Source organism: Cyrtonyx montezumae, unplaced genomic scaffold, assembly GCF_038088225.1.
Source record: "Cyrtonyx montezumae isolate F1298 unplaced genomic scaffold, pur_monq_1.0 scaffold_3, whole genome shotgun sequence".
In the NCBI taxonomy this organism is placed as follows: Eukaryota; Metazoa; Chordata; class Aves; order Galliformes; family Odontophoridae; genus Cyrtonyx; species Cyrtonyx montezumae.
The window spans coordinates 138,212,889-138,225,458 of record NW_027072034.1 but is presented as its reverse complement, the minus strand read 5'-3'; the positions used below and the strand labels follow the sequence as shown (position 1 = coordinate 138,225,458).

The following is a 12,570-nucleotide window of genomic DNA, read 5'->3' as shown; positions in this document are numbered from 1 at the left end:
GTGTTCATTCTTTATGATTCTGCAAAAATCTGTTTAGCCAGACGGAAGAAAGACTAATTAGGAAATAAGTAAATCTCCTCTCGAAAATTGATAGAGTGCATGAATATGAAATGTGCTGCCATGCAGATTACTAGCATACTGGGTGTCTTGAATGTGCAAGGAACAAGTATTGCTCCCATATCTGCATGTAGATTACAGAAAATGAGAAAGACTGGAACATAACAGGGATGGTAGGAGCAAGGAATTCCTTGTACCTTCTTCAGCAAAGGGGTTGGACTCAGATGATCTCTTGAAGTCCCTTCCAATGCCTGCAATTCTGTGATTGTGAGCAGTTATACAGCTGTAGGTAATGGGAGAATACATTATGAATGTTCTTAGAAGTAAAGTATTCTCGATTCCAGGTAGGGTAATGATTAAGAAGTTGGCTTAACCATTTTGGTTAATCTTTCTTTCCTTTCTAGAGAAAAGGAAATGATCACATTCAGTTTTTAGATACCTTGATAATAAAGTTTGTGTCCCCCAACGATATGAGTAGTGAGCTGAAATTACTCTTCTGTCAGATAGACGCCTTATTTTTGTTTATTTTTAAAGGTAACATAGGGAAATAACTCTTAGAGAGTTGTCAGTTGTCTTAACTTGTGAATTGCTTTATATTCTTCCTCCCTCCTTTTGAAGTTCCTAGATACAGAACATATTAATCCACAGTGAACTCAGTAAGAAGGCTCTAAGAGGATGTGATTCAGCATCTTCTTAAAGCTTCAGAGGAGATTCAGGAACACATGTGGATTTAATTATGCCTGCATAGTGAAAGAAAAGCACAATGAATGGTCTAATATAAGGTCACACCTTTGATCATTGGAGTTACATCTGCAGTCAAACATTGCAGCAGAGTTCTTTGTGTTTTCTTAGGGGAAAAAAAATACGTGATGGCAGTGTGCTTGTGTGATAAAGGTTACTGTGTGCAAGTGCCTGCTGGTGGAGACAAAATTTCTTACCTTTCAATTCACTCTGAAGACTGAATTATATAATCTAGACAGTTTAAAGAAGTAAAGTGATACGTCATGCATTTCCTCCTGTTCTTCTGTTTCTTCAGTGTACGGTCAGACAGCTGCAGCAGGAGCTTGCTGAAGCTCTTAAAAAGCAGTCTATGTCAGAAGCAACACTTGAAGTTACTACACGGTGCCGAAGTGATCTTGAGGAAGACAATTTGCGCTTGCAAAAGGAATTGGACAAGGGTGAAAAACAAGGTACAGATAAACTGTAACTCATACCTATAAATCCGAGGGTGTTTTTCCCTGTTTCTGGTGTAGAAGAGAAAAATTATGTTCTGAATGTGAGTAGCAGAGAGGTTAAGAGGTTAGCAGTGATACCCTGTCATAATTCATGAAGCCATTGAAATCTTTGCCAGCTGGCCTCCTTCCTTTGTAGTGCAAGAAAAGAGTTATTGGAATCATGAAAAAAAAACCAACTATTTTCTTTTGCAAGTAGGGGACATTCTTCAGCCCCAAAGCTGAAGCTCTTCTTCAGGCTGCAGGGTATTGCAGCAGCGTTCTTTCTTCTCCCTACTTGCTCCCCCCTCCTGGTGTCAAACACAACTTAACAATTTGTTTGTGGGTGGGATGTTCCCACTATTTCAAGCAACATCTCACACAGCTGCTCTAAATTTACAAATTATTGCTCTGTATCTTATAAGGTTGGTTGTAAACACTGTAAGCAGGTCCTTAGAAATTAATATTTTCTACGGAATAGCAGGCAAGTAGCTACAGAGTGTCACATGTCACTGAGAAGACAGGATTGACAGTGTCAGCGCTCATAACGGTGTCACAGAAGATCCTTTGGATGGATGGTAGAGGCCAGTGTAACAGATGATGAAATATCTCTACAACCATCTGTTGTTGATTGTTTGCTAAGAGAAATGAAAGTTTGACTGACTTGTAAATGATTACAGTACTTTGGGTAGGGGGTGTATGTAGGTATGTGCAATATTCAAATTCTGCAGCACCCTCTGAGTTCTCTGTAGAGAAACTAACCTGGCTGCTGCAGATTCTCAGTGTTACTTTACAGTTACAGGAGTCCGAAGAACAGCGTATTCAATCTGAGCATTGTGTTCATGACTTGAAGGCTGTCTTAGACTATCAGGAAAGAGAAATATCAGCTTCTTCCCAGAAACTGCAAGACCTTCTGTTAGCAAATTCTGGAACTAATATTACTATAAAGCAACTGGAAGAACATGTGCAGAGGTAAGAAAATAACCTAGCAAAGCAAGGTTTTGCTTTCTGGGAGTCTGAAAACATCAGGATTGCCTTGTTGCATTGCCATGGTAATACATGCTTTTGAAGGAAGCTCTTGCTTTAGATTGCATTCTTTCACATTGTTCTTTCACAATTTGTGCTATTATGGATCTCTCTAATATGATCTCTATTTCTCTTTAAGACTTGAAATTGAAAATGCCAGACTGGAAGCCACAACCAAACAACAAACCAATAGAACTGAAGCTCTTCAGAAGGATCTGCAAGCCTCAGCCTCAGTAAGCCAGTCATAAAGTTGCTTTTTTTTTTTTTTTAGGGGGTGGTGGGGAGCCTCTGAGCCTAGCTGGATATTTTTCATGGGAAAGTTATATGATTTTCCTGGACAGTGCAGAGGAGGTGAGTCACCTGAGCTCTGCTGACTGTAGGGTACTCTGAAAATCCTGCTGGTCCATTCCCCAGCTTTCTGGTTTTAAGAGTTTTCCTGTAATAATATATCAAGTCTACTGAACGCTGAGGTTTTGACATTAATTTGCTGGTTTAAATATTTTATTCTTTATACCATTCATGACATTACATGACAGACACGTATTGGAATGTGCATCTTGAAAGGAATTCTGCCGGTTTCTTTAGGGAAATTTCACGTGTGTGTTGGTTCCAAGAGCTTCATGCTCGAGGCCTGACTGACATCATCAAGCTGGGACAAGGATTTTGCTGTGTGGAATTGCTTTTCCATTGGCTGCTTGATGTGTATTTGTTTTCACGAAGCAGTAGAGAGAAATCCCTGTGGAATTATTTTCTGAACTTGGTGAAAGGTTTGGAATTTCCCCCTGTTCAGTGGCAGCAGCATAAATAAGGTGATTGATATTAGCATAAATAAGGTGATGTCACCTGTGGTTTATATAAAGCAAATTATTTATGTATTCTAAGCAGTGAACTGTAGGCCTTGTTATACCCGTGGTTGTTAATTAATGTTGAAGTGGTTCTGAAAATAACTATGTGTGGAAGTTGAACTTTGTGCTGCTGACTCAAGAAGACACGTGTGCCTGCTCTTTCCCCCTTGGTTAAGACGGCATTGTTTTCAAATGTATGGTGGATGAGAGAAGCTCTTTTGCGTGTTCATTGTTAAGAGTTAGAGTAGTATGGTTAGGTTGTGGTTGGATTTGATGATCTTGAAGGTCTTTTCCAACCTGAGCAATACTATGATTCTGTATTTGAAGTTTCTTTGTATTCTTCATAGTTTTCTTCCAGAAGCCAAATGGCAGAGGTGATAATTGCTAACAATTTTATATGTTTTTTTAAACAATTTTTTCAAAAACAGATGATCTCTAACACCTAGCCAATACCCAGACTTATGCTGCTATTTTCTTGAGTTCTCACATACTCAGCTTTTTGTATCCCTGCCACTCAGGCCCTGAGTACTTTTGTGATTTGGGAATCGTGAAGGAATTGAATAGAAGCCAACAGGGTACATCTCTGTAAATGCTAGAGTTGTCCTGTCAGGAAGATGGTGTGGTTTGATACCAGTAGAGCACACGGAGCAAGGCTGCAGTTCCTCAGTTCTTTATTTGGTTTCCTTCTGGTTGTTGTCTGACCCCTTGATTTCTGGGCAGGGTTAAAACCCCTTATTTTCAGTGCAGCTTTTGGAGGAACTGCTGCAAGTTTTCAGAACAGCAGGAGCTTAAAACCCTTGCAGAATAAATAAGGTGCGAGTGCAAAGTACTAAACTAGTTGCCACCTCTCCTCTGGTTTGTCTGAGAAAACACCACGAGGAACAAAACCAGAATTAGTAAACAGCCACACACAAGATGTGGAGGTCGTGACAGAGGAGACACTGATGAATTTCAGAAGAGCTGACTCTTCCACAAGAGCCTGCTGGTCGTTGGAAAATCCATGAATGCTCTAGACTGCGAGGTGTTCTCCTGGGCTGTGGCTACCTATGTGAGCTGACCTATTAGCAGAGGGACTGCAGAAGCTGTTCTTCTACATCTTTTTCCAGCTTTCTGGGATGAAACCCATTAAGAGGAGGGCATTTGCTTCAGTGGGGGCATCTGTTAGTATCCACAGGTATCATCCTGTTTGTGTGGCATCTGAACTGATTAAATGTTCACAAGAATCATGTGCCCCAGTGTTGTGCTGAACTTGGCAGAGGGACAGATATGTGCTGTCTGCACTTGCAACATGTACTGGCCTGTGCTGAGGCTCCCCATGAGCCAGCAGTATGCTCTGGTGGCGATGAAGGCCAATGAGATCCTGGGGTGCATTAAAGAGTGTGGCCAGCAGGTCAAGGGAGGTGATCCTCCCACTCTACTCTGCCCTGGTGAGGCCTCACCTGCAGTACTGTGTCCAGTTCTGGGCTCCTTGGTACAAAAGGACAGGGATCACCTCAAAAGGGTCCAGTGGAGGGCTACAAAGATGATAAAGTGCACGGAACACCTCCCTTATGAGGAGAGGCTGAGAGACCTAGGTCTGTTCAGCCTTGAAAAGAGTCAGAGGGGATCTCATCCCTGTCTATAAGTATCTAAGGAGCGGGAGGCAAAGGGACGTAATTTCCAAGAACAAATGAAGCAAAGGTATTCTGAAATGGTGAATGAAGTTGACAGATTAAGAACAAAGGCAAGTTCTGGTTGTTTCTTTGTTTTGTTATTTTGTTTGTTTGTTTGCTTGTTTGAGTTGTGTTAATTTCTGGAAACTTGTAATATGCTTTTCAGGAGGTACAGAAAAGTTATATTTCTGGGGGAGGAGGGGAAATTGGCTTCACAGTTGACCTTGGAAACTTTTGGAACTTCTCATATTTCCTAACGTATTCTAGCAACCAGACAGCGGATTTGACCTAGAGAGGAAGTAACCTCCTTTACCACTGCTGTGGAAGCTGCTTTCTGAAGCTCTGTTTACAAAGCTTTCAAGAGCAATGGCAGGAGGAGCACTTGTTTCCCGTGCCCACTTAGCTCTGTACTGAAACGCTTCCCTGAAGCACAATGGACATTCTTTCTGATATCTGGGTTGAGTTTGATTTCCATTGAGCAGAAGAGCAGCCCTAGCACCTTTCAGCCTATTCCCACAAGTTAAATTCTGCTAGTTTGGTATTTGTATTTGGAATTTGGTGCAGAATTTGGAATACTTGCTGCAGAAGAGCTGAGGAAGGCTGGAACTCGAGGAATCCTATTGGCAACAGTTTAAAAGCTGTTCTTCCTTTAAAAGATGAGCTTGACTTTCCTTTGGCTTTGATACTGAGTCAGCAGATGACAGTTCCAGTCCTGAAGGTATTCCCCTTTATGAATTTTTAAAGAATAATTTTACACCCCTCTGAGTTCATTTTATTACTGTCTGTAGGTTACTGAACTTTCTCAGAAGCTGGAGTTAGAGTCTAAAAAATGCATCCATCTGGAAGCACAAAACCAGGATTTGAAAGAAGCGCTGTATACTCTGCATGAGAGCCATGAAAAACTGGAGAAGAACAAACGCCAGCTTAAGGAAGAAGTGGCAAAACTCAGACATCACTTGGAGACTAATACAGTGAATCACATCCAAATAGAACAGTATAAGAAAGAGATAGATGAACGAGCCGCACAAGAAGTCAGACAAAAACTACAAGAAGTCAATGTTTTTTTGCAGGTAAATGAATTTCTTGAGTCTGTCTGTCATTTTTATTAAGCATATATATATTTTTCATTTTTTTATTTGATGCTTAGTGCTGTGCGTGTGTCTTTCCTGTACAGGAGAATGAAAAATTGTTGGGTGAACGTGCTTTTGTGTGTGCAGTGTGCCTGTAGGTTTCCAACATAATAGCATTCCTGTGACAGACTTCTGTTTTGCAGTTCTTAAAGGGTATTGCAGACTGGTGATCTTGATATTGCTGCTCATCAGCACGGGAATATTGCAACCTAGAGATGGTTTGGCCATAGATACAGGTCACTGTACAGGATAAAATGCTCAGGGAATGAGTCACTGAAGTTGCCATGGGGCAGGAAGAGAGGGGAGGGCAATTCTCATCATTTCTTTGTAGAATCCTTTTTGTGTGCCCCGTCCTACAGAGATATCAGAGCAGCTTCTAAAAGAAGGCTAAGTAATATTGCTAAGAGCAGATCTCTGTTTAGATGAAAACAGTTATGTAATGTGTTGGTTCTGGGCTTCTGCCTTGATTTCCTGATGGTAGTGAGTAGGTACAGTTGCCTCAGCTGTGTAAAACTGTGCCCTGGGGGGGAAAGATAGTTCACTTTTTCTCTGCAGTGCTTGAAATTGTGTTATCTGCTTCAGGCCCAGGCAGCCTCCCAGGACCGTTTAGAACCAATTAGAGCCAGTCATCGTGCCTCACTGACAAACCAACTAAAGCACAGAATTGAAAGTCTCGAATATGAGTTGGACAGAATAAAGAACACTCAACAAGACAATGTTTTTCAACAAGAATCCACAAAGGCAGAAGCAGAAAGATACAAAGAAAGGTACCTGGAAGAAATGAAAGCTAGAAAATGCCTAGGAAATAAGCTGGAAAGGTAAGTCCGTGCCTTTTTGTAGTGGTAATGAAATGTGAATTAGTAGTAGCTTGCATGAAAAACCTTGTTCAGTTTCCTCGTAAAATCCCTCTTCTATGTCTTGTCAGTATTACAGACATAAACCTAAGATGATGTCTTTATGAATGAGCCCTCTGAAACCTTCCCCTTTATTTTTGCAACTGCTGTGATGTCACTTCAGTGTTCTAGCAGTAACACCACTAGCTGTGGCATCACTAGAGTGTGTTTGAAGTTGATAGGCTGCCTTTTGGCCCCTCTCATTTTGGACTCTTAATGCTTTCTGTTTTCTGAAGATGGATAACAGTCAAGGACCTGGAAAAAGTGACATTGCAAAAACATTACCAAAGATGATTCTTTATGTGTTTTTGAATGTTTCAGGGCTAATGAGAAACTATCAGATGCCAACACTAAGCTCCTTCAGGCGCGCCAGAGAAGCAAATCTTTAATTGCAAGCAGCTTTGTCGGTGGAGGTCTGCCCACAAGCCCAGTTCTGTATTCGGCTGAACTGGGACATCTTGACAACCACGTGGCCCTGAACAGAAGTCTTGGCCTAGGAGGAAGCTTCCTAGGCACAGCTGGGAATGTGCTATCACCGCAAAGAAAGGTTGAAGCCTACATGGCTAAGGTAAGCATTGTGAAATACTCTTAAGTGGTGAAGAGTTTTGGGCATCAAGATTGTAAAAAATTCCAGGAGTGCTCAGACACCAGAAATACTGGCATCTAACTAATGAACTATATAACTATACACATACAGAACTATATACATATAAGGTTTTCATGTTTTTTCTTTTAACAAGAGAAAATTTAATAAGCAGTGCTGTGGCATCGGAAGTTCTCAGCTATTTACTAAACTGATGTATAGTATGAAGATAAGTGTCTGACATACTTAAAATGGGCAACTTGATATCTTAGCGATGCCTATCAGACATCCCTGGTCAAGCCACTTCTTCTTTCCTTGCTGATCTGCATCTTGATACTTTCTTTTTGTACGTTAATACTAACGAAGACATGCTTCAAAACTAGGACGGTATAAGTATGATTGCTTTGCTTCTTCCTACACTACTGTGGGATGCATGCTGTGCCTAGGCAACACTGCTTTTTGTGCTTCCTGCCGTAGGGTGGATAACCCAAAAGAATAGTATCCACAGAAAATAACAGAGGTGGATGGTATATTTTGTGTGACTTATCTGGATAGCATACAGACAAGCAGTAAATAAAGAAAAGCTGATGGTCAAGACGCGCCCAGGACTCCACATGGGAGGGATCTCCAGCAAGAGATCCTTCCCCAGTGGTGGTCAGCCCTTAAATGGGGTCTGGGAGAGGTGGAGCCAGACTCCACCCCTTCTGGTCACACAGATACATTGCCTTCCCCTGTGGTCCTGTGGCTGACTCAGTGCTCTCCTCAGGTGATCAATCAGTGGTTCAGGCCCTAATTCGACAGTTCCCATGCATCTGCTATGTACTGTTACCTGAAGAAAGAGTGGCCTACTCTTCAGGAAGTCTTCACAGCTTTCTAGAATTTTGCAGCAATTTATATATGATTGCAACACAGCAGTAACTCTGAAGTACTCTACCAGTTGTGCTACTTAGTACTTGGCCTGTTCACCAGACTACTTAGAAAGACAGGAGTTTATACGACACTCAGCCTTTTCTTTCCTTCAGTATTAGCTTCAGTTAATACCTCAGATTTTTCCAGTAATCTGTTCCCTTCCATTGAAAAAAAAAAAAAAAAAAAAAAAAAACCAGCAGCAAACAACACCTCTGTATTGCCATTAAATTCAAGCTAAGTGCTGCCTTCTTGGCCGAAGGAGATCACAAGTACTCCTGACAGTAAAGCTCATAATGACAGGGAGTTAAGGAGCTTAAATTGCATCGTGCCTTATGTAGTCGTCTTGCACGTGGGTTTTTATTTAAAGCTCTCTGTGCGCATTTGGAGTTTTTCAAAGTAAGGGAGGTTATCTGAAGAAGAGTGTATGCATCTCCTGGGAGAAGGAAGCTTGTTTAGATTTTGACTTTGATTTGTGCAAAAGCTTTGAAATAGCTTCAAGGACAAGAGGTTGAAAATATTTCACACTGCCATCCTCCAAATTGCTGGTATTGATTCCTCTGTCCATGCAGCTATTAGAAAAAACAAACTGTGCTGATTACAAACAAAAGGAAGAAAGGAGCACAGGAAACAAAGGTGAACTCTACTAGCTGCAACCAGTGTGAGTGCATGGATTCATGCTACCAGTTTTCCTACTGGTAGCGTAAGAGGGAACACCTTCTTCCCATTCCATCTCTGTTTCTGTTCCCCTTCTGATTTTATTCCGTCTGCACTCTGCTTTTGTAGCAGTCTTAAGAATTTCCTCTCTTTTGACTTCTGCCTATTCCTCTTGTTCTTTCTCTGGGCACCAAAAAGAGCCTAGCTTTGTTATTCTTTACACTCCATCCCACAGTCAGATGGTTGCACCCATGGGTGAAACCCCCTGAGCCTTCTCTTCCCCAGGCTGACCAGGCCTGGTGCTCTCAGCCCCTCTGCGTAGGCCACGTGCTCCAAGCACGTCGTGTATTTGCAGAGGACATAAGCCAGGAAGCTGTATGCTGACGATCACTTCTGTGTGTTACAGACCTGGTGGAAAATAATGCAAGAGTCACAAATACCATCAAATGCTAATAATAGCATAGAGTGTTTGGACTGTGGCCCTTGAAAAGGTCTGATTTCTCCTTATGAAGACTTTTCATTCAGAATAAATCACAATAAATAACCAGCTCTGGGGGGACAAGGGGTAAATGCTCTTTTCTAGTGATCCAAGCTGGTTTCTGTTACATAATAAAATCTGCAGTACTTGCTTTGTAAGGAAGCTAACAAGAAAGTTAACAAAGGAGTAATGTGTTTTATATGTGTTTGAAGATAGATATTAACCATATCTACATTTTTATAAATCCACTGTGCTTTCTTCCTGTATTTTTATGCCCTGTTATGGTCCAGCTGGTGAATTCTGTATTGTTTTGTGCCAAAGTTAACATTGCTCAGCAGTGAGAAAGCTACAGCCTCACTCACCAAGAGACTGTCTTTGTGAAAACTCAAACTCCAAACCAAGATGTCCCCATTTGGGACGATATTTTTGGTTTCTAATAGGCCATTTATGTGTGGGTTTTAAAATTGTTTTGTAAGTTTTATGATACAAAAATGTAACTTGAAAATTCAATTATGTGTTATGTATAATTCTAGATACGGAAAGAACTGGATGAAAAAATCACTAAAGAACTTGAACGAGGTAATGTAGTACTCTGCTATCAGTGTTTTTAAGGAAGATTATGACTGTTTGTAACTTTTGTGTAAAAAAGAGAAAAAACACAGAGACCAAACCACCTCCCCCACACAGACACACTTGGCTTAAGCTGAAGTCACCTTTCATCCTCAGGCACAAACATCAAACGTATAAAACACCCTGAAGTAAGATTTTTATGGACTTCAGTCATCACTTCTCTTTCTGCATACATTCATTGCACTCAGTGTTGTTTGTGGATTCTCTGAAGAGGAGAGTTGCAGTCAGAGACTCGGTGTCCCAAGTGGGGACCAGTGACAAGTGGTGTTCCTCAGGGATCTCTGCTGGCACTGGTGCTGTTTTAACATCTTTTTAAGTGACACGGACAGTGGGATCGAGTGCCCTCTCAGCAAGTTTGCAGATGACACCAAGCTGGGTGGTGCAGTTGAGGTGCTAGAGGAAAGGGATGTCATGCAGAGGGACCTGGACAGGCTCGAGAGGTGGGCCTTTGCCAAACCCGTGAAGTTCACCAAGGCTGAGTGCAGGGTTCTGCTCCTGGCTCGGGGCAATCCCAAGCACAGATGCAGGCTGGGCAGAGAATGGCTTGAGGTCAGCCCTGAGGAGAAAGATCTGGGAGTGTTTGTTGATTAAAGACTCAACGTGAGCCAGCAGCGTGTGCTTGCAGCACAGAAGGATAACCGCATCCTGGGCTGCGTCAAGAGAATTGTGACCAGCAGGTCAAGGGAGGCGATTCTGCCCTTCTACTCTGCTCTCATGAGACCCTACTTGGAGAGCTGCATCCAGTTCTGGATCCCCCAGCACAAGAGGAGGGCCACAAAAATAATTAGTGCTGGAGCACCTCCCCTGTGGGATCAGGCTGAGAGAGCTAGAGCTCTTAAGTCTGAAGAAGAGAAGGCTCCAGCGGGACCTTATAGCAACATTCCAGTAGCTGACGGGGCCAGGAAAGCTGGGCAGGGGCTTTTTGTAAGGGCATGAAACAGCAGGATGAGGAGAAATGGCTTTAAACTGGAAGAGGGTAGATTTAAACTAGGTTTTAGGAAGAAATTCTCTACTCCTAAAGTCAGGGTGCTGAAACGCTGGCACAGGTTGCTTGGAGAGGTTGTGCGTGCTCCCACCCTGCAGGCGTTCAAGGCCAGGCTGGGATGGGGTTTGAGCAGCCTGGTCTAGAGGGAGGTGTCCCTGCCTATAGCAGGGGGGTTGGTACTAGGTGATCTTGAAAGGTCCCTTCCAGCCCAAACCATTCTATGATTCTAAGACCTCTGGAATTTCTTTCTGTAGTTTTAGAAGTTGTGTTGATTGATTACTGAATGTGAAAAAATGTTTCTTCCTTTGTGCCTGTCCCTTTTGCTTTTTGTTTCTCTTGGAAGTTGTTAAATCTGTCTCCAGAGCGTAGTCTGTTCAGCTACCAGTAATGTTTTTACAGTGACTTATTTCACTCAGTCTACTGTAAAAGTAACATCATGAATCTTGCTTCTTTTCTCTCCAGCCACTGCTGATCTTGGAACTAGATCTCCTCAAGGTTCTCCAATGGTCTCTATTAATGGATCTTCCAAAAATCTCAGTGTTGACCAGGATCCCCATTGCAGAGCAATACAGGAGTACCGTGATGTCTTAACCAAAAATTACCTGATCTAAATAAAAATGCAAAGGGAAAAGTACTGGGAATTATTTTGTTTACACGGCATGTCTGTGGTTTCCCATCCTGTAGCTTAGATATGGAAACATCTTTATTGCGTTTTGAGTATAAGTTCTAAATGTACTAAAAAAAATAGCACTCTGCACTTCCCTGTTGGTTACTGAGGTACAGCTGATATGTTTTGCACTCAGGAAAAGAACCATATCTATTTTTTCTTACTATCAGATTGAGTAATGTTGGTTCTTGAACTTGACAGAACTGTCTTAAGTGCCTTTGATTACAATAGATGTGTTATTTTGTTCCACTTGTGTTCCTTGTTTTAACAAAAGCATTCCCTTTTCTCTGTTTAAATCCTTTCATTGTTCGTGTTAATGTTTCTAGTGTTATTGTAATGCACAGGAGGTTATTGTTTGGCTTTCTGCCAGCTGTTTCAGTTCTGATACTGTGAATATTTGTGCTGATTAAGTGATAAAGTTTTACCGACGTTTAAGCTGGAAAACACTGCACTTTACATTGTTGTGTCACTTTTACACACCTTGGGTCTAAAATTACTGTGAGCGTGTAGCCGTGCCAAGAAAGCTTTAATGTGATCTCTTTGACATGTTTGATTTGGTATCCATGTTGGACTTTGTATTAGAATTCGATTCAACTGTAGGCATTCACAGCTGCTAGATCAACTGATGAACCTGAAGCAGTTAATGCTGGGAAGATGGAAAAACAGTATTTCAACCTTAAGTCCTGTCGGTACTTAATACTGCTGTGTGACAGGATGACTTTTTGTTGCTGCCAACAGCTGGCAATGCAGTAACTGCAGCTCAGGTGGAAGGTAATGCCATGGGACTTTGTGTCTATAAGACTGGTTAGAGGGATGCTGAGAAGGTGGAGATACTGAATGCCTTCTTTGC

General features: G+C 41.8%; 1 protein-coding gene across 1 annotated transcript in view; it reads left to right on the top strand.

The window, feature by feature from the left end:
- The window catches only part of LOC136051485 (ankyrin repeat domain-containing protein 26-like), a 33,598-nt gene extending 21,811 nt beyond the window's left edge, over positions 1-11,787 (top strand). Inside the window, 11 exon segments of the mRNA XM_065740924.1 lie at positions 1,094-1,231; positions 1,233-1,247; positions 2,065-2,240; positions 2,434-2,527; positions 2,636-2,645; positions 4,765-4,862; positions 5,580-5,861; positions 6,504-6,739; positions 7,136-7,382; positions 9,972-10,017; positions 11,516-11,787. Coding sequence (XP_065596996.1) covers positions 1,094-1,231; positions 1,233-1,247; positions 2,065-2,240; positions 2,434-2,527; positions 2,636-2,645; positions 4,765-4,862; positions 5,580-5,861; positions 6,504-6,739; positions 7,136-7,382; positions 9,972-10,017; positions 11,516-11,664 — 1,491 coding nt within the window. The 3' untranslated portion in view covers positions 11,665-11,787.
- Positions 11,788-12,570: the final 783 nt, after the last annotated feature.